The sequence below is a fragment of the Gadus chalcogrammus genome, chromosome 11 (genome assembly GCF_026213295.1).
Source record: "Gadus chalcogrammus isolate NIFS_2021 chromosome 11, NIFS_Gcha_1.0, whole genome shotgun sequence".
Taxonomy (NCBI): domain Eukaryota; kingdom Metazoa; phylum Chordata; class Actinopteri; order Gadiformes; family Gadidae; genus Gadus; species Gadus chalcogrammus.
In genome coordinates, this window is record NC_079422.1 from 21,147,278 (window position 1) to 21,167,775 (window position 20,498).

At 48.5% G+C, this 20,498-nt stretch overlaps 2 protein-coding genes across 2 annotated transcripts in view; one reads left to right on the forward strand and one right to left on the reverse strand.

Moving 5' to 3' along the window:
• Positions 1–17,132, reverse strand: part of col28a1b (collagen, type XXVIII, alpha 1b) — a 21,229-nt gene extending 4,097 nt beyond the window's left edge. The window contains exons 1-29 of the mRNA XM_056601926.1: positions 16,546–17,132; positions 15,987–16,111; positions 14,590–15,149; positions 13,707–13,727; positions 13,273–13,332; positions 12,980–13,033; positions 12,778–12,822; positions 12,622–12,648; positions 12,475–12,519; positions 12,336–12,380; positions 10,525–10,578; positions 7,746–7,814; positions 7,481–7,549; positions 7,042–7,110; positions 6,655–6,723; positions 6,490–6,558; positions 6,027–6,095; positions 5,742–5,810; positions 5,380–5,451; positions 5,085–5,153; positions 4,552–4,623; positions 3,789–3,857; positions 3,617–3,685; positions 2,919–2,987; positions 2,756–2,824; positions 1,895–1,963; positions 1,428–1,496; positions 1,130–1,198; positions 242–322 (exon numbers count right to left, since the gene is read on the reverse strand). Of these exons, the coding sequence (XP_056457901.1) occupies positions 242–322; positions 1,130–1,198; positions 1,428–1,496; positions 1,895–1,963; positions 2,756–2,824; positions 2,919–2,987; positions 3,617–3,685; positions 3,789–3,857; positions 4,552–4,623; positions 5,085–5,153; positions 5,380–5,451; positions 5,742–5,810; positions 6,027–6,095; positions 6,490–6,558; positions 6,655–6,723; positions 7,042–7,110; positions 7,481–7,549; positions 7,746–7,814; positions 10,525–10,578; positions 12,336–12,380; positions 12,475–12,519; positions 12,622–12,648; positions 12,778–12,822; positions 12,980–13,033; positions 13,273–13,332; positions 13,707–13,727; positions 14,590–15,149; positions 15,987–16,098 (2,283 nt within the window). The 5' untranslated portion in view covers positions 16,099–16,111; positions 16,546–17,132. The remainder of the gene's footprint in view (positions 1–241; positions 323–1,129; positions 1,199–1,427; positions 1,497–1,894; positions 1,964–2,755; positions 2,825–2,918; positions 2,988–3,616; positions 3,686–3,788; positions 3,858–4,551; positions 4,624–5,084; positions 5,154–5,379; positions 5,452–5,741; positions 5,811–6,026; positions 6,096–6,489; positions 6,559–6,654; positions 6,724–7,041; positions 7,111–7,480; positions 7,550–7,745; positions 7,815–10,524; positions 10,579–12,335; positions 12,381–12,474; positions 12,520–12,621; positions 12,649–12,777; positions 12,823–12,979; positions 13,034–13,272; positions 13,333–13,706; positions 13,728–14,589; positions 15,150–15,986; positions 16,112–16,545) is intronic.
• The window catches only part of mios (missing oocyte, meiosis regulator, homolog (Drosophila)), a 14,498-nt gene continuing 11,039 nt past the window's right edge, over positions 17,040–20,498 (forward strand). Inside the window, exons 1-3 of the mRNA XM_056601929.1 lie at positions 17,040–18,709; positions 19,491–19,983; positions 20,394–20,492. Of these exons, the coding sequence (XP_056457904.1) occupies positions 17,891–18,709; positions 19,491–19,983; positions 20,394–20,492 (1,411 nt within the window). The 5' untranslated portion in view covers positions 17,040–17,890. The remainder of the gene's footprint in view (positions 18,710–19,490; positions 19,984–20,393; positions 20,493–20,498) is intronic.

Below are 20,498 nucleotides of genomic sequence, written 5' to 3' on the forward strand. Positions count from 1 at the left end.
AAAGATAACAATGGATTCAACCAAAGATAGAGGCAATAGTGTGTTTGATCGTATAACGATAACAGAATAGTAATATGATTATAATTAGATCAGTAGAAAGAAAAATGTGCTAAATTGCACTTAGAATATCACAGTTATAACAGTAATAATTGGAGTATCCTAACAGTATTAACAGTATTAATAACAGTCTTAGTATAGGTATCATAACAGTAGAAACTGTAGTAATAAAGGTGTCTAGTACCCAGGGTCCCACAGACCCCGGCTCTCCAGACTCCCCCTTGTCCCCCGCTCTCCCGAATTCACCTTTGAACCCTCGCTCGCCCTGGAGGGAGAGAGGGAAGCCAGAACAATGTATCTGACTCTGTACGAATGGCTCGGCCTATTCTGACCGCACAGCTTAAATGACAATGATAATATTAAGGACAATTATAAAATGTGAGTGCAAAACAACAAATATTATAAAATTATATTACCCTAATCCCCCCCTGTTGCCCTCACCCTGTCCTTTTTAACCTAACCCTGGTCATGTTACCCTAACTCCGCCCACATTACCCTAACCCTGTCCTCGTTACCCTCAACCTGTCCCTGTTACCCTAACCCCCCATGTTACCCTAACCCCCCATGTTACCCTAACCCGGCCCTCGTTACCCTAACCCGGTCCTCATTACCCTAACCCGGTCCTCGTTACCCTAACCCGGTCCTCGTTACCCTAACCCGGCCCTCGTTACCCTAACCCGGTCCTCGTTACCCTAACCCGGTCCTCGTTACCCTAACCCGGTCCCTCGTTACCCTAACCCGGCCCTCGTTACCCTAACCCGGTCCTCGTTACCCTAACCCGGCCCTCGTTACCCTAACCCGGTACTCGTTACCCTAACCCGGTCCTCGTTACCCTAACCCGGCCCTCGTTACCCTGACCTGGTCCTCGTTACCCTGACCCGGTCCTCGTTACCCTGACCTGGTCCTCATTTCCCTGACCCGGTCCTCATTACCCTAACCCGGCCTTTGATAACCTAACCCGATACTCGTTACCCTAACCAGGTACTCGTTACCCTGACCCGGCCCTCATTACCCTGACCCGGTCCTTATTACCCTAACCCGGTCCTCATTACCCTAACCCGGGCCACCTTACCTTCTCCCCCTGGAGACCGACCCCTGGAGGGCCTCTGGGTCCTGGGGTCCCTCTGTACCCAAGCTCCCCCTGGTCACAGAGAGAACACACAGACCCAGATTAGCGTCAGATTAGTGGAAACAAACAGCATTGACATCCAGACGCCAGGTAGCTGGTGTAACACCAGGTAACAGCTGACTCCAGTGGACACCTGTAGTCGCAGTAACAGGCTACTGGTGTCCGCTGGAGTCAGGTATTTCTTTGGGAGGTTTTGTGGCGTGGTTAGCCAATCAGGGCAGGAGCTGAAGACGGACAGTACCTTGGGTCCATGAATGCCTTCTCCGGCGATCCCTTGGGGGCCCGGGGCTCCTGGTCGACCCAGTGACCCCTGGTGGGAACACAAAACCACATTCAGCTATTGACCTGGTATTGGAGCAGGCACGGGTGTGAAATGTTTATGTCACTGTGTTGTGTTTTTGGCCTGTGACCCGATTTCCAGGCCGGGTCATTTGCCCTTAAAGAACGTCTTCATCATCTGATAGCTTAAACTCTCAAATAGCTTAATCTGCAGTTTAAGCCAGCGATCTGTCCCGGCCCTGATACGTCTCCGGGGGCCCCAAGTGGGGACCCGACCCGAGGGCTGGGGGCCAGTCCTCAGGGCTGGGGGCCAGACCCCAGGGGCAGCACGACCGCAGAGGGGTCCCGACCCAAGGGCTGGGGGCCCGACCCCAGGGGTGGGAACACTGCTGCATTGTAACAGGTGATCCATAGAGCTGTGGTTGTTACCTTAACACCAGCTACACCGATCCCTTGGGGCCCAGAAGGACCTGTGGACCCGGGGTAGCCTCTGTCTCCCTAAAGTATTAAAAACATGTTTATTCACTGACAATGACCACGCTGATATTCCCTCGAAATTAATATTAATTAAAAAATGACATTTTTTAATGACAAGAAATTTTTACATTTTGTCATTGTCACTACAAAGACATTTACTATTCTACAAAGAGTAAGAAAATATATTTCAGGTAGAGATAAATGCTTGACCATATTTTTTTACCTTATTGTTTCTAGAACACAGAGAACATTCATCATATTACAGACATAAGTTACTAAGGCACCTTGTGTAACTAAGCCAACAGTAAGCAAGCCACTAAACACGTCCTGAATGGGCCCGTCTCACCACTAGGTGTCACTCATCTCCATACTAACTGGGTGAGCAGTACTCTGGTGGACTGTCAGACAGACGGCTCTACATACCAGCATCCACTGCGCCATCTATTGGGTCTTGCCTGCATGAAACATTTTAACCGTTTCTATTCACAGACTTTGGCTTAGCGTTAAAATTTAACGGGTCGAAGTGAACAGAGAGAGGGACTATATTGTGTACCTGCTTAGTGTATAATTCAGGAGACACTATGAGGCTTGCTCACGGACATTAACAGGCCTTAGAGGAGACAGGATCTCTGAGAGTGTCACTAACACCAGGTAACATCAGGATACGACCTTCTGCCATGGACGAATAACGAGGAATGGACTTTTATATGTTTCAGTGATAATGTGTGAGTGAGGCTAGGGGCTGACCTTCGGCCCTGAGAACCCCTCCCCTGGTGTCACTAACCAAAAAGTCCATTCAAAAACATGCGTTACCTTTGGTCCAGGCAAACCGGTTCCCACCGGTCCTGATCCTCCCGGTAGTCCGATCTGCCCTGGAGGGCCCTGAGGTTCGGACGAGAGAGGTTAACCCACCATCACGGCTGTATATTGTACCAGCAGAGTTATAGCAGAAATAACACAGAATGGGTCCACTCACTGGCAGCCCAGGGAACCCTTCTGCACTCAGACCGGCCGGCCCAGACTGCCCGGGGGGTCCTCTGTCTCCCTGGGAAAGACATACTACCGTATTAGTGCCATCATGAACATGTTTCGTGTTATAGATTAGGATTCAATATCAATTCGATTTCATGTGCATAGCTCTTAATCACTGGTCCAGTCCCAAAGGGCTTAACAGGCCATGTATTTATGACAACCCCTGACCCTAGCCCCCAAGAGGGCAAGTAAAAACTCCCTTAAAAAGCAAGGAAGAGATCTTGAGAAGGAACAAAGGGTGGGGGACATACATACAAGCAAAACAATTTAGATCAGTGATGGGTGGATCGTTGGTGGTAGATCATTGTACAACATGCATATCCCCCCGTCCTGATCCAGAGTATTAAAGATGCAAGTTTTTATGATGCGATATAGGAACTGGGTCCGGGTAATCTAAGTCTGGGTTTCTCAGTGAGTCATCTCAGTGGAAAGGATTAATGAAGTGATTCATTCATGTTTACTACCGATGGTTTGTCTGTGTAACACCCCCCAGCCCTCTGCGTCAGTCCATTCCGGTTCCCAGAATGTTCTCCACACCTGGAACCGGGAGGGACTCCTCCTGATTCTAGGCCGACTCCGGCCAGTTACTCTGGATCCCAAAAAACCCACAACTTAAAACCAAGCTATGGACATAAAACCGACTTTGGGTCCAGTCCCAGATCTCCCCGGCGCTCCAACGTCTCCAGCTGGGCCGCTTGGACCCGGATCCCCCTGGAAGCAGACCAGAACCAGTCAGAGGGAGATCCCCGTGTGAGCGGTGCCGGTGACAGCTGTGCTCCGGGCGGGCTTTGTGCTGAGCGAGCAGCGGTCTTACTTTGGCTCCCGGGATCCCCCGTCCCGGGGGTCCGATAGCACCTGCTAGCCCATGGAGGCCGGGCTCCCCCTGTCGACGAGAACGGCACACACACACACACACACACAAACTCTCAAACACGATTTATTGAATCGTAAATCTAGAATAAATCACGTCGATAAATCAACGTTGAATCACGCGTGAGGGAAATGTTCGTATAGTTTCAAGGCGAAGTTGAAACTATAGCGAAAACTGTAGTTTTCACAATTTATCTTCTGCGTTGCAGAAGATAAATAAGTTTGCAGTCCAACACTAGTTAGTTAGTTGGACTGCAAATTAATTTAACTTCTATCTTCCAAATTGCTAAAGTTCTGCGTTTTTAAGGTTCTGTGTTTGAAGAACCCTTCGCAGCTTTGCAGTCAAACCGAAGGGTTTAACTGCAAACCTGCGAAGGGTTCTTTGTTCGAACCCCTTATCCACAGTATAGCAGTGAGGCCCCCTTGAGCAAGACTCCCTAACCCCTAGCTGCTAATCCACGACCTCAATCGTAAAATAAATCACTGTAAGTCGGGACAACATGTTTGTATCTGGGGAGGAAATGTTTGTATCCCTGCGTGGTGTTGTGGATCTGCAGGTGCTCCGGCTGCTCAGCCCGTCGTTCCAGGGGAATGCTGGAGGAATGTGCAGACGAAGGGGTTCGATCCGAAAGGCATCACAAATCACTGAGCATCAGGGGGACCGTCAGTCAGTCTGTCCTCCCCCTTCACTGCTGGGGAGTACAAACCTTGGGCCCGATCGGCCCGACCGGTCCAACTACTCCTGACTGGCCTCTGAAGCCTCTCTCCCCGCTGTCTCCCTGGAGGTGAATAGAAATACAACGACACAAACACTTTAGACTTGTTTCGTTTTTTGACCACACTTGCAGTCATGAAGGTAATGCAGATGACTCCGGAAAGTGGCAGCTGTTAGGTTGTTATGCTAGGGTGGTAAGCTAACAAATACATATGCTTAAAAGTGAAGGCTATTGCCGTGGTGTTTGACTCCAAGCCTAAGGGTTCTTCTGGGTTTGAATCCCATATCCACAGTCTACCAGTGGGGCACCGTTGAGCAGGACTCTCTAACCCCTAGTTGCTCATCAATGACCTCAATCTAAAATAAATGACGGTAAAATCATCTACTAAATTAATTTAAATATAAAGCACATAAAAACACCTGTAAAGTACTAATTCAACATCAAGCTCATCTTTTTAACACTTTCAACGGGTGGCTAGTAAATTATAAGTATTATGACTAAGAAAACCAAGGTTATTCCGGTACCTTGGCTCCAGCGATGCCTATACCAGGAGCGCCTTCTGTTCCTCGGTGCCCTGGGAAGCCGATTTCACCCTGTTGTCGATGAAACATACAGACCATGAAACACAAGGCATCGGGTTTCGCACAAACCATGAAACACTAGGCAGGGATCACCCCTGACACAGCCCCCTTAAACTCGCAGAAACTACAGCCTTTTTCTTCATGGTGAGTGAATTAACTTTTTGTTTCGAAATGGTTTCCATTGGCTGATCAACTCCACACCTGTTGGTGTTGATCATCGATAATCCTAGTCAGTTACCTTATGTCCTGGAAATCCATCCAGCCCTGCGGAACCTGGGATGCCTGATAGACCCTCCTTCCCTGGGTTTCCCTGTTAGAAGACAAACAAGTCCGGTCAGACAGGTGCAAACAACACCTGTCTAAACAGGTGCACACTACTCATGTCTAAACAGGCGTACACGACACCTGTCTAAGCAGGTGCACATAACATCTGTCCAAACAGGCGCACACATCCCCTTTCTTAACAGGTGGGCACAACATCTGTCCAAACAAGAACCTCTGAACACACCGAGAATAAACTGCAAATGAAGGTCAATTACGTTGACACCATCTTCCATGCAAAATAGATCCATCAACACACTGCCGGAGTGAGAGAGTTACCTTGGGCCCCGGCTGGCCGATGGCCCTCTCTCCTGGTACGCCAGGGGTTCCTGGGAACCCTTGGTTCCCCTGTCAGGAGCAGGGAGGGGAAGAAATGCTTAGTATATACTTTGTAAAAATGTAAGGTTTACATTTTAGTATTTTACAAACGGACGCTTTTTGTACCAGTACCTTACATTCTTCCTGAGTATATTCTCATCAAGTAACAGTGCTTTTACTTGTATTTTTCCTTCATTCTTTAGACCAGTGGAGGGGACTGATCCCCACAAACGGTGTGGCTCTCACCTTGGGTCCTGGTATCCCGATCCCTGGGGATCCTCTCGAACCAGGCACACCGATTTCACCCGCATCCCCCTGAGAGGAGGAGGGGAGGAGGGAGATTCACTTTATGGTTCATGCATGTCTTAAGTCTTCCTTCCAAATGACATATCTGATTTATATTGATTCTATCGATTCCTCAATCTAATCTAGATCGAGGTTGTGTCTGGCATCCAACCACACAGACCAAGTATCCAAGAAAATGATCACAATTCAATAATTTATTTAATCAGCAACTGTGTAACAACTCAATAACTATTTGGCGGTTGACTTAAACTGACTCGGCCAAGGGTGGAAATCCCTCAAAACCACTGGGACAGGCACGACAGAATTGACAGAAAACGCCGGGGAGAGCGCCTTCTCATTTGTTTGTCTGGGCATGAACTAGGAACGACTCCCAGGGGGCCAAGCATCCCTCCGTCCGGTTCACCTTTTCCCCCAGAATTCCAGGTCCCGGGGCCCCGATCCGACCTGGGAATCCCGGCAGTCCCGAGGTTCCCTTGGGACAGACGGCCATCGGCAGCGTTAATGTTCTCATTGGACATTCAATGGCAGTAATGGATAGGTTGTTTTACTGCATGGGGTGTGTATGTACCTTGTCCCCTTTGTCCCCGCTTCCTGGGGGCCCCCGGACCCCCTGGACGCCGGTGTATCCCCTGTCCCCCTGTGATACAGCAGGTTCAACACAGTACAGGGTACAGGTTAGTTATTGTTTCAGCTCGAGTGGAGCATGCAGAGGAACCATTGGATTCATTGGGCTTAACTCTATGACGTTTAGAAGACACTTTGTTGAATCTTTCTATACATTGGAATATATTGTATACATTGTAATTCTTATGTATAGACACATTTTTTGATCATATATTTGTTGTCAGTCTCACTTGTGGGTCGCTCAGGATACGAACTTCTGCCATGGACGAATAACGAGGAATGGACTTTTATATGTTTCAGTGATAATGTGTGAGTGAGGCTAGGGGCTGACCTTCGGCCCTGAGAACCCCTCCCCTGGTGTTCCGGGGTTACCCTGCAGTCCTGGTGGCCCGGCGGGACCCTGAGTACACACACACACACACACACACACACAGAGAGGCACATACACACACAAATACACAGGGATGCACACACATTCACACACTCAGACACACGCAAACACGCACGCAAACACAAACCAACACAAACACACATACACACAAAAATACACACACACAGATGTGCGCGCACACACACACACACACACACACACACACACACACACACACACACACACACACCCACACACACACACACACACACACACACACACACACACACACACACACACACACACACACACCAGCAGGTTATTATCACATAGATTACGTTAATGATATAGGCAATAATTAATTGATCATTTAAATGTATGATTTAGCCTCTTTACTCACAGTGGGTCCTGGTTCTCCTGTCCCAGTGGGACCAGTGGACCCGGGTCGTCCTAGAAGTCCCTTCTCTCCCTGGGGTCACAGAACCAGATCAACGGCGTGATACAGAGCTATCAGATAGACCTGTCTTATGTTTTATGTTTGCAGTTTCTCCTGTTTAATCTGTATTCCGTCCTTCCTCGTGTTATAACCGACGACGATAAGTCATTGTCGTCGGTTATTAATAACAATTAATAACATTAATCATGTTACTAATTGTAATAGTTACCTTGGTTCCTGGGAACCCGATGCCCATCTCTCCCATTACTCCAGGAGACCCAGCCGTTCCTCTGTCTCCCTGGGGGGGGGGGGGGGGGAGAGAGAGAGAGAGAGAGAGAGAGAGAGAGAGAGAGAGAGAGAGAGAGAGAGAGAGAGAGAGAGAGAGAGAGAGAGAGAGAGAGAGAGAGAGAGAGAGAGTAATGTAATTCTAAAGGTGTATTAACTTAGAGTGACAGAAACACATGAGTGAGAGAGGGAAATTCATGTGATACACCTACAACCAAACAGAAAGAGAAATATGTGTACTACACAGTGTCGAACCTGCAGCCTCATTTCATCAACCACATCAGTCGGTTAGTGTTTCAAGCGTATTAACATGGAAGCATCTCAAAAGTCATCCAGGCGCCATTGGGGTGGAAATGTCCTCAACGCCCAGACGGCGATCCTACTGGCCGCCAGCGTTTCACAGAATCCATGACATTTGCGACGTCTTGGTCTTGTTTTTAATTCCGTCTGGTTTGTGATGTGGGTGAACTGTCACCCGCTGGTCTGCGACTTAACAACCTTCCTCATACCAGCCAGAGAAAGGGGCTCTTGTGTGCTGCTCAGTGCCAGCCCTCCAACGAACTTGCACTGACATCTTATAGGTCGTCTCCCGATCGGGCCGTAAAGAAATGCAGATTATTCTTTGTTTCCGTCTCCGAATGTGTCTGGGCCTAGCAGAACTGTTTCCACCCGAAAACTTGAGATGAACCAAGGTCAGAAGAAACATGGTTAGATAATGGTACCAATGTGGACAGAAAGAAATTAATTAAATCCCTTTGGAACTGTGTTGGAGAAACATCTGGAAATCCCTTAACAACATACTGTGAATCGAGCTGTAGAAAGAGGGGATTCAATTATCACAATTCAAAAAATGCCACATGATGCCACATATCAGGAAAAGTCAACCGGAACATTCTCTGGACGCCAGAGTGTTTTGTAATTACGCAATGTTGTGAGCTGCTACCAGCAGCTTTACAGGGAATGGAAGACTTGGGGACCGTTATTACAGTGTTGGGCTCTGTCCGTAGGCCTACTGTCAGTCCTGACAAAAACAATATCGCAAAGTAAAATGGCTGACAATGTGGATGGAATTCCCCAACTCGTTTGCTGTGCTCCTGGCTAGAGCACTACAAGAACAATCTGAGTCTTTGACAAAGGAAAAACTATGAGTTTTCACCCATTACCAGCAGTGTTGGTCAAGGTTTGCACTGCCTAGTCGTTGCGCAAAGCAATACCTACTTCCTTAAACATATTCCTAACCATAGTGTTTGAGTCACGGACAATATTTATTCACACACAAGAGTCCATCTTAGTCTCTGATGTTAAGTAGGGTTAGGGTTAGCAAGAGGTAGCAGGAGTAAGGGTGTAGCTAGGCTACCAGCTAGTCCTTATTCAAGAATAAGGACACACAATAATTTGTATCTGTCCTTTACTGTACCGAGAAACATTAGTGTCTGCATGATAAGGCCTATCTTGTGGGGAAACATCCCTTTATCTACTGATACAAAAAGCAACAAATCATATTTTCTTCCAAGAATGAGGGACAATAGGCCTAGTGTGTTTTCAGAAGGCCTACGGGTTGCCAACCCCGTATTAGAAGATTATTCTGACCGCACCGCCCACCACATTGTTGGTCCCTTTGCCAGCCGCCCCCCCATGCTGCTAACAAGCCTAGTGGGCTCGACAAGATGTGAGATATGCACAAGATTATGACACTTCGCAAAGGCTCTGCATGAATAAGGTTGTCACGGAGGTTGTTGATCCAGAACCATTTATGCAAGCCTTCCATATCAGGTGGCTTTAGCCTGGCAGGAGGACACACTCAAAACCGCTAGCATTGCTAGCTAATGTCTAGTGGATAATCGTTTTGCAACCTGACTTAAGTTTGCAATCTAAAGATTAAAAGGAACTACCCTTGGACTATTATGGTTATGTGCTAAGAGATGATACACCGCTATGTTGGTTGAATAAGATTTGTTACTATATTTTCGGAGCAGCGGGGGCGGTATTGCGTTCACTTTACCGCACCGTTGTAACGAAAAGAGAGCTGAGCCGCAAGGCAAAGCTCTCGATCTACCGGTCGATCTTCGTTCCTATCCTCACCTATGGTCATGAGGGCTGGGAGATGACCGAAAGGACGAGATCGCGGGTACAAGCGGCCGAGATGACTTTTCTCAGAAGGGTGGCTGGCGTCTCCCTTAGGGATAGGGTGAGAAGCTCAGCCATCCATGAGGAACTCGGATTAGAGCCGCTGCTCCTTTACTTAGAAAGGAGTCAGCTGAGGTGGTTCGGGCATCTGGTTAGGATGCCCACTGGGCGCCTTCCTTGGGAGGTGTTTCAGGCACGTCCAGTGGGGAGGAGACCTCGGGGAAGACCCAGGACTAGGTGGAGAGATTATATCTCAACACTGGCCTGGGAACGCCTCGGGATCCCCCCGTCAGAGCTGGTCAATGTGGCCCGGGAAAGGGAAGTCTGGGGCCCCCTGCTTGAGCTGCTCCCCCCGCGACCCGACCCCGGATAAGCGGACGAAAATGAGATGAGGGGAGACTATATTTTGTCCTTGAATATAATTCTGTTATTTTTTTGTTAAAGGTGGTCTACCCAAAGTCTAAAGTCTACCTGTACAGGTATCCTGGAGGACTGACGAAGGGGATGGGTGGTATGTGTCTCCTCGTGTTTTGGTGGACAGAGTAAGAGGAGCGGGGAGCTGAGGCTGTTCTGAACCTTTTGGTTTCCACCCTTACCTTGGGTCCTGGTATTCCCTCTCGCCCGGAGTCCCCCGTCCGTCCCAGACCCCCCTGGGACAGAAAAACACTCAGGGTCACTCAAACATAGGCATGTTATTACATCAATTACATAACTAAAATTGTACATTAGCTTTTTTGGGATGTTAAGATAGCTAGATCAAATATATCAAACGATATATGAAATGTATACAAAAAAAGATTACAATTCTTGCAATTAGCTGCCCCTTCTATGTTCGTTGACCATAAGAGAATGTGAGATGAGACAAATTTTAGTTTTGCAGGAGTCTTCCACTGAAGGGGAAACACCCTTTGGAGGAAGACCCCCCCCCCCCCCCCCCCCCCCCGAAGTCAGGGCTTAACCGATCCAGAGACAATGGGACCTAAAACACTCCCCAGGTGCTGCGGTTCACCGCTGCTCCACACCGCTGCTCTATACTGCTGCTCTATATCACTGCTCTACACTGCTGCTCTATACTGCTGCTCCACACTGCTGCTCTATATCACTGCTCTACACTGCTGCTCTATACTGCTGCTCTACACGCCTGCTCTATACTGCTGCTCCACACTGCTGCTCTACAGTGCTGCTCTTAATCACTGCTCCTCATGCTGCTCTACATTGATGCTCTATATCGCTGCTCTATACTGTTGCTCTATACCGCTGTTCTACATTGATGCTCTACAGCGCTGCTCTATACTGCTGCTCTATACTGCTAATCTACTCCGCTGCTCTACAGTGCTGCTCTTAATCACTGATCTATATGCTGCTCTACACTGCTGCTCTATACCGCTGCTCTATAATACCGCTCTACACTGATGCTCTATATCACTGCTTTACACTGCTGCTCTACATTGATGCTCTATATCACTGCTCTACACTGCTGCTCTACATTGATGCTCTATATCACTGCTCTACACTGCTGCTCTATACTACTGCTCTACACGGCTAATTTACACTGCATCTGCATCTGTCATGTGTTGTAAACGCTGGCGCCCGGGGGCTTTTTGGCGATTGTATCGTTGCACGAGGCCTGTACAAATAATCTGGGCACGAGATGTGAGGCCCTCGATGATCAAAGCACACCCACCCGGCCTTCCTCTTTCCTTGTAGTACGTGTTATCTGAGCTACAATGCTACGCTAACCCCTAACATGCAACAGACAGCGATGGCTTCATAGCTTGGTGGATTCTCAGGCCTGGCTGTGAATCAGCGAGGCTGTACGGTTATTGACCCAGCACTCCGGAGACTGTCGGGGAACGACCCCGAGAGCCAGGGTCATCCCACAAAGTCTGCCCCGTGCAAGAATAATATTATGGCGTCAGCGTTAGAACGCCGCATTAGAGTCTGGATCACAGCCTCACATTCCATGAGGGCAGTGGAAACTGAGGGGGAAAGACAACTCTTCCGAACCCGTCCTCCATCATGGGCCTCTGTCTTTGAAGAGCAGGGTGTGTAGATTGCATGATGTATCGGTCACTTTTGTGGAGGCTAATCTGTGTTTGTGATTTGAATGGATATGTGAGGTTAGTTCTACATGTTGTATGTCCATGCAGCTTATTTTAAGCTGCGTTCCTGTGGAAGCCTGCCGGCCAAACCAAACATGCAATGACCCCATGACCTGATTTTGTATTGTATTGTATTGTATTGTATTGTATTGTATTGTATATTGTACTGTATTTTTAATGATGCTTTTGTAATGATCTTTTCATTTATTGTTCTGCTGACCAAATCTCCCCCAGCTATCTATCCATGTTTATATGATTTATACCAGTGAACGGTGGATTATGATAGCAACCATAAGTGTGTTTACCTGGATTCCTTTAGGTCCTCTGATCCCTGCTGGGCCTGCGATGCCCTGCGGTACGACATCACAGACATCTCGTTAACAGACACAAATCAATGGCACACTGCATTGTTTCCTGTTGTGCTATCTCATCCAGTGAACGTACTATTCCACCCTTCTCTCCAGGGGCTCCGCACTCTCCTCGCTCTCCCTGAGGAGAAAGACAGAAGGCGTATCACTTGTTTTTTTCTGTTGACCAATCACAGCCTGCTAACAAAACTCTCAGCAAAGCTCAGCAGAATGCACAGCTCACCTTGTTTCCTTTGTACCCTGAACGACCCTGCAACAAACACACAACAGTACAAATATCAGTTGATTCAGGTTAATGGTCTATGATTAAATCATGTTGAAATTAAGCAACGTGATCATAATGCTGGAGGAGGATATGAGGTGTGATGGTAAGTATGACCTCATTGCCATGGTTTCCAGGGCGACCGTGAACGCCAGCTTCTCCCTAAAGTAAAAATAAGATCAAATCTCAGTCCTCGGACGGCGGGAAAACAAGGAGACACACAACGATGTTGAGCTGTTCTCTCTTCTGAAATAAACAGCCTCGTCCTGGTCTTCAAACCTCACTGGTTTGCTTTGGCTTTTCAAAATAAAAGCGTTACCTTTGCTCCGTCACCTCCGGGCTGGCCGTGGTGGCCTTGGTCTCCTTTCTGACCCTGGAGCGATGGAAAGAATAAACTGTCAGTGCCTTGCTCAGAGGAGCCAATCACCGGAGGCTTTTCAGAAACTGTAGGGGACAGCCATGTTTTGGGAAGAACATGTGCAGCAACAAAGTATATGTAGGCACACATACACCCACATCCACGCACGCACGCACACACACACAAACACACACACAAACACACACACACACACACACACTCCTACTGACTCATGAATGTATTGAGGTACTCACCGGTCTTCCAGGTTCGCCGTTCTCTCCTCTCTCACAAGCACAGGGCGCAGCCTGGGGGCACTGGGGAGGAGATGATACAGGGTTAACCACCTGACACACACACACACCTACACACACACACACACAGACACCTACACACACACGCATGCATACATGCACGCACACATGCAAAGAGACACACGCACATTAACTCACATAAACATGCACGCACACACGTGCACACTCACACGCAGATACACACACACACAAACACACGCACAGACATGAACGCACGCACACACACGCACATACCCACACACACAAGCAAAATACCGCTGATAAATAGGATTGTTATAAGAGTGCATACCTTTGGCAACCAACGTACTTCTCTGGGGTATGTTCTTTGGTTATAGTAGTGTAACTATAAGTATTAATATTCATAGAGGAGTACATACCTCTTCAACAGCCACTGATGTCTGGGTAAAGAAACAAAAATGAAAGAGTAAAAGAGTTCAGAGTGCCACAGAAGAAGAATGTTTGTTTCCATGCAGCACAAAATTTATAAAAATGCTACACTGGCCCGGCTGTCCAGATGTTGGCCCATGGTTTGCACAACTCATGTCTAGCAACATTCACGGGCCCCCCCCCCCCCCCCCCAAACAGTGGGGTCTTTGAGGCGTGATCCCGGCTGAGGACACCGGCCAGGAGTCTGGAGCGAGCCGCACAATGGATGGAAGTCCCTAGCGTGAGGGGAGGGAGGGTCTGCGTTCTATCGGCTAACAGCTGCTGAAGCTACGGTTGACATTAGGCATGGCGGAAGCCCCGTCTCCCCCGTCTCCCCCGTCCAGCAATACATTGAATATTACAGTGAGAGTTGGAATCACCTAATCACACGGGTGGATGCAGGGATGGACGGAGGAATGGCAATAGATAGATAGACACACAGACAGACAGATAGCTAGATGATAGCTTTATAGATAGATAGATCTGTCTGTCTATCCATCCATCCATCCATCCATCCATCCATCCATCCATCCATCCATCCATCCATCCATCCATCTATCCATCTATCCATCTATCCATCTATCTATCTATCTATCTATCTATCTATCTATCTATCTATCGATATCCATGGATAGATGGATAGACAGACAGACAGACAGACAGACAGACAGACAGACAGACAGACAGACAGATAGATAGATAGACTCATTGTACTTCTCTTCCATGTGATGGTTATACTTTGTTAAACCAGGTTAGTGCGATCTATATGACGGTTATGTGTTGGTCAACCAGGTTAACGTGACCCCTCCCTCCTCTCCCCGTGCGTGTCCTCACCAGCTCTCTGAGCAGGGTCTGCTCCAGCTGGGGGTCGGCCAGGCTGTGGACGTACTGCTGGGCGGGCATGCTGGCCACCGAGCGCAGCGTGGCGCTCCGCTGCTTGGCCACGTCCGACAGCCCCACCGCAAACAGCTTGGCCCCGTGACCTTTGGCCTCCATGGAGACGGCCACGATGTCCGGGTTGCGGGGGTGGTCCACGCCGTCGGTCATCAGCACCATGACGCGCACGCTGTCCCGCGACGTCTCGCCCGCCATCATCTGCGTGGCGTTGCCGATGGCGTAGGAGGAATAGGTGCCGTGGCCGATGTACGGCATGGAGCGCACGGCGGCCCGGAAGGCGGCCAGGTCGCGCCAGGCGCGGAAGGGGTGGGCGATTTTGACGGAGCTGCTGTACTGCAGCACGGCCAGGCGCACCTTCATCGCCGAGCCGGCCACCCGCAGGGCGGAGAGGCTGGTGCTCATGTTGAGCACGAAGGCCTTCTCCTTCTCGTACAGCACCCCCTTGGCGCTCTCCGAGCTGTCCACGATGAAGACCACCTCCAGGGAGCATGGCTGATCTGGGAGACGGAGGATGGGAGATACTGTTGTTAGTGCTCGGCACTTGGTTCTATGAACATCCTTACCGCACCTACAGCGATATATTGCTTCTCCAAATGTACTTATTGTAAGTTGCTTTGGATGAAAGGGTCTGCTAAACGCCCTTAATGTAAATGTAAATGTAGAGAAATGTTAGTATTAGTATCTCAGTATTAGTACTTACTCAGTATTTAGGCTTCATTCATTGGGTTTTTATCAAAGGCGACTCTCATTTCAGATGTCATAGTGAGCAAGTGGATGGGTCATGCACACACACACACACACACACACACACACACACACACACACACACACACACACACACACACACACACACACACACACACACACACACACACACAAACCATCACACACAAACAGACACACAGATCTGGGACACAGAAGATACAAGATACTATGCTGCATTGAGGCTTAGGTCGTTGGGATATCCTCAAAGGCGACTCTGTGAATTCAGATGTTGTTAATGAGTAGGTGGGTGGGTCACAGGCATCTGGCTGGGACACCGGGGATCGAACCCTATGCCTTACTTAACATCAGCAGAGTCAGGAGTAGGCTGTACTCTGCACAGCCTGAGAGGTATTTTGTTTCCAAGTAGTTCCTTCAACTTTGATCGTTTCTCATCACTCATCATATAAAAACTGATTTCATGGCTGTGTGCACGTCTTTCCTGTCAGATATATCCCATCCATTGACTAACAGCTCAGTCGTTCGTTTGTCTTTAAACACAGAACATCCCACTCCCACTCCCCCAGCTAGGGGATCTCTGGGTTTCCTGTTGGAGTGATTATCGTTCCCACCGCCACTCAAGTTGTTCCTGGGACCCGGTCTGCTGGCTTGGCCTCTAGCCTGGTGAACAGAGGCCAACACCATAAGGAAAAGCACCGCTCCTCTCAGCATGTTTGTCTCCATCAATACGCTCACCCTACCAGAAAAAACAACAACGTTGTTCAATTACAAGTATGGGATTGTGATTAACTTTCTATGACGAATAGTACATGGTGCTCCTGTACATGTGACTCATAGTAGACTAATCGATTTCCGCAGCCCACTCATATATTGTAGATACGTGGAACGTTTTTAAGCAAGCAGTAAAATGCAGTTATAGACTTATTTTGTTAACCATACTTAATATTGTAATCCACGAAAATATGAAGCAGACAACTAAAAAGTTAAAAAAATTGTTGCGCTGTTTTTCATTTGTTTCAACAGATCTAAGTTTTATGTGAAAAATAATAAACATTTAGGTCTGGAAAAAAAGGGTATAGATCACACGCGTTTAAGATCACGTTTCTAAAAAGACATCTCTGATTCAATTCAGTGCATATTGTAAAGAAAATGAAAAAAAAAACACTTTACCTTGAAATTCTTCCAGATGCAACAACGTCCTGCTGTTGGGTCAGTTAGTCGTTTTGTCGCATTTCGTAGATACGATGGATAGTGTTGTGCTTCTGTTGTCCATACACTGAAATCCAGCCGTCTCGTCCAGTGTTATGCGCCTGATACCCGCCGTTGGTTTACTTCAGTGGGAGGCAAGTGTCCATGAGGGTCGCAGGGGAGGATGCTGTATGAACCATACCTTGTCCTGACACGCACTCGCCCAATTAGGTCATAACGTCGTTTTGGGTTGTTTCTCGAAGTAAAGTCCTTATCCTACTGAGCTTGCAAATGAAGACAAAAAAACATGTTTATATTGTCCTGGTAACCGTTATGCCATGTTATGTTGGATATTGTTTGGAGATCGTCGACGGGATTCCCGCAGGATGTTTTTTTCCCCACACTCGCCCACTAATGTGAAAAGCAGATGTGAGTGTGTGTTGTACTTAATGTCCCTTTTGTGTTTACTCAGAGGGGAATATTGCAGTAAATGTAAACTTATTGAATGGGATTATACACGAGAATTAAAACTATGCTGCAATATTGGGCACCATCCTTACTAGTGGCACATGTTGTGGGCATGACTGTTGCTTTACAAAACTTCTCTGACTAGAGCGTAAGGCTTTGCTATTTATAATAAAAGCAATGCAGTGAATTGTAAATTTGAATGGGAAGAGCGCCACTACGCGGAGACATCCACTTCAATACGACGCCTTGTTAATTTGAGATCTGTGCGTAACCGGAATCTTCTCCCAACCCTCCCTATGTTTCAGGGACATATTTTGATGTAACACACAACATCCCGCGGAGTTCTCCGACGACATGTGTATGTTCAATTACATATTTTACCCATTTAACAAGGTCCATAGCCTAAATATTTGCATAGTGATAGAATAACATGGGAGGTGATACTATAATTGGGTGTACATTAACGCGTGTGTGCTTATTATGTTTTTAAAGTTGTCCTAACGAGAGTTAGCGCTAGCTCAGGTTAGCCTGTCAGTCAGTGGAACAGAGGAGAAAAAGTGTCATGTGTGCTACAATATCGACCCTTTTACTCAAACAACCATCATATATACTTTTAAGCACAACTTGTGATAGGAGCTCATTTGTCAACGCTATTCGTATTACTATAGATTTAGTTTAATAACTCTTTCAAGTGCATAGTCAATGTGTAAAACCTGTCTTTCACAAAGTGCCTTCACTTCGTAAAAAATGAAACGTCAAACGTTGACACATTTAAGTTCTGTTTATTAATCCAATTCGGCAACACAGTTGACATAGTTGAAAGAATAGCTCCTTGACCCCCCGAAGCTACCTCGGAAACATGAGTGGTTCCAAGCCGGACATTCTGTGGTCCCCCCACCACCCGGACCGCTATGTGATCTGCGACTCTGAGCTCGGCCTGTACCGCATCGGCCCCGCCTGCAGCGCGGAGACCAAGGCGGGCACACTCCCGCTCTCAGTGGACACCGCCGCCACCTTACTCGCCATCAACTCCGACACGCCTTACATGAAATGCGTCGCCTGGTACCCCAAACACGAACCCGAGTGCCTTCTGGCCGTGGGCCAAGCCAACGGCCGGGTGGTCCTCACTAGCCTGGGCCAGAGCCACAACTCTAAATGCAAAGAGCTCATGGGGAAGGAGTTCATCCCCAAACACGCCCGCCAATGCAACACCCTGGCCTGGAACCCTCATGACAGCAACTGGCTGGCCGCGGGGCTGGATAAGCACCGCGCAGACTTCTCCGTCCTCATCTGGGACATCAGCCGGCAGTCCTCGCCCGACGCCAGTGTTGCCGCCGAGAAGATCCGTCTGTCGGCGGTGGACGTGGACTCGGGCTCAGTTGTGACCAAGCCCCTGTATGAGCTGGGGCAGAACGACGCCTGCCTGTCGCTCTGCTGGCTGCCCCGGGACCAGAAGCTGCTGCTGGCTGGGATGCACCGCAACTTGGCCATCTTCGACCTGAGGAACACCAGCCAGAAGACCTTTGTGAACACCAAGGCCATCCAGGGCGTGACGGTGGACCCCCACTTCCACGACCGCGTGGCCTCCTTCTTCGAGGGCCAGGTGGCCATCTGGGACCTCCGGAAGTTTGAGAAGCCGGTGCTGACCCTCACGGAGCAGCCCAAGCCCCTCATCAAGGTAGGCTACGGGGCCGTTTTTATAGAAAGTTCCATTAGGATTATTTTGTATGATTGTGTTACAAGTACGTTACGGATATGTCATGTTTATTGTTTCTAAAAAGAGGGACTAATAATAGGGGACCGAGCTTAGGGCTGCTTGATTATGGAAAAAAATATAATCACGATTATTTTGGTCATTATTAGTCAATATAACTCTCAAAAACAACGTAACTGAGAACTTAGAAATGTCGCCTTAAAAATATACACAAAATGGTCCAGAAGAAAATGTTCAAATCTCAAGTTATGTACAGATTTGTATCCAGCTGTGCACTTTCTAAAAATAAAATGTTAATTTTGTGATCGTTAGACGCTAAAATCATAAATCGAATTACGATTAATCGCCCAGCCCTAACCGAGCTGTCAAAGTGAAGTGGTATAAAGGGCGGTTTGTATAAAAGTATACAACTTGAAACACACTTTTCCAAGTATAATTTTTTAGCATAACTTTTTGGAGGCACAAGATGAACGTAGTCCATCCATCACTTCACATAAGAGCGTTTCTCAGGTAAACAATGCATAGTGTTTGTTTGGTCTTGACCAAATAAAGCACATATTTGCATACACTGCATTACAGTTGTAGGTAATGCTCCATTAGCTCACGATTGTCCTATGGAAAGCCTATCGTGTAAATGCATGCATCGGCGATGTAAAGAGGCCCACGTCCATGGCCGACAAAGTCTTCGAACATCGCCGCGACGACAACGCGTCGAGTGTGACCCTTTCCTCGTCCCTCCCTCCAGGTGGCGTGGTGCCCCACGCGCACGGGCCTGCTGGCCACGCTGACGCGCGACAGCAACGTGATCCGCCTGTACGACATGCAGCACACGCCCACGCCCATCGGCGACGAGACGGAGCCCACGGTCATCGAGCGCAGCGTGCGGCCCTGCGACAGCCAGCTGGGCAGCTTTGCCTGGCACCCCTCGGCCCAGAACCGCATGGTGGTCGTCTCCGCCGCCAACCGCGTCATGACGGACTTCACCGTGTTCGAGCGCATCTCGCTGGCCTGGAGCTCCAGCGCCGACCTCACCTGGGCGTGCGGGCGCCACCTGTACGACTGCACCGAGGACGGTGCGGGAGAGGGGGCGGAGAGCGCCATCGAGAAGGACATCGCCACCAAGATGAGGCAGCGGGCGCAGTCGCGCTACGGCCACGACACCACCCAGGTGTGGAGGAACCACCTGCTGGCCGGCGGGGACGACGCCCAGCTGAAGTCGCTGTGGTACGACCTCTTCTATATCCTTTGGAGGCCGGAGGCTGGGAACGCCACGCCGAGCGCTACTTCCTGTTACGCAGAGCGCTGCTTCCTGTCACGCTGCGTTTTGTTTTGGGAGAGTACAAACAACATGGCCGAGTCATTTGGAAAGTGTTTCCTTCTTCTTCTTTTTTTTATGTTTATCACTGATGTATTGTTTAGATGCATGTCAGAAATTGCATGTAGGGATAAGGGCATCTTGTGCAGGAACGCCTACAGGTAGACAGCGGACATTGGGGTTTGAACCCATAACCTTTCAACCATAAGTCAAATGTCCTCTTGTTCCCCCTGATAATGAAATGAAAGTCTTCAGACGTGCTCTCTTAATGTGTCAGCGTGTCACAGTATCACAGTGTCTCGGAGTCGGTTGGTTTTCCTATGCAAGCTTCACATATGAAACAGTGCACGGAGAACCCTGATCTGAAGCTGCAGGGGAACAAACAGGCCCTGGTCTACTCCGGGATCAAGGACATCGTCAAGGTCAGCTCAGGTGAGA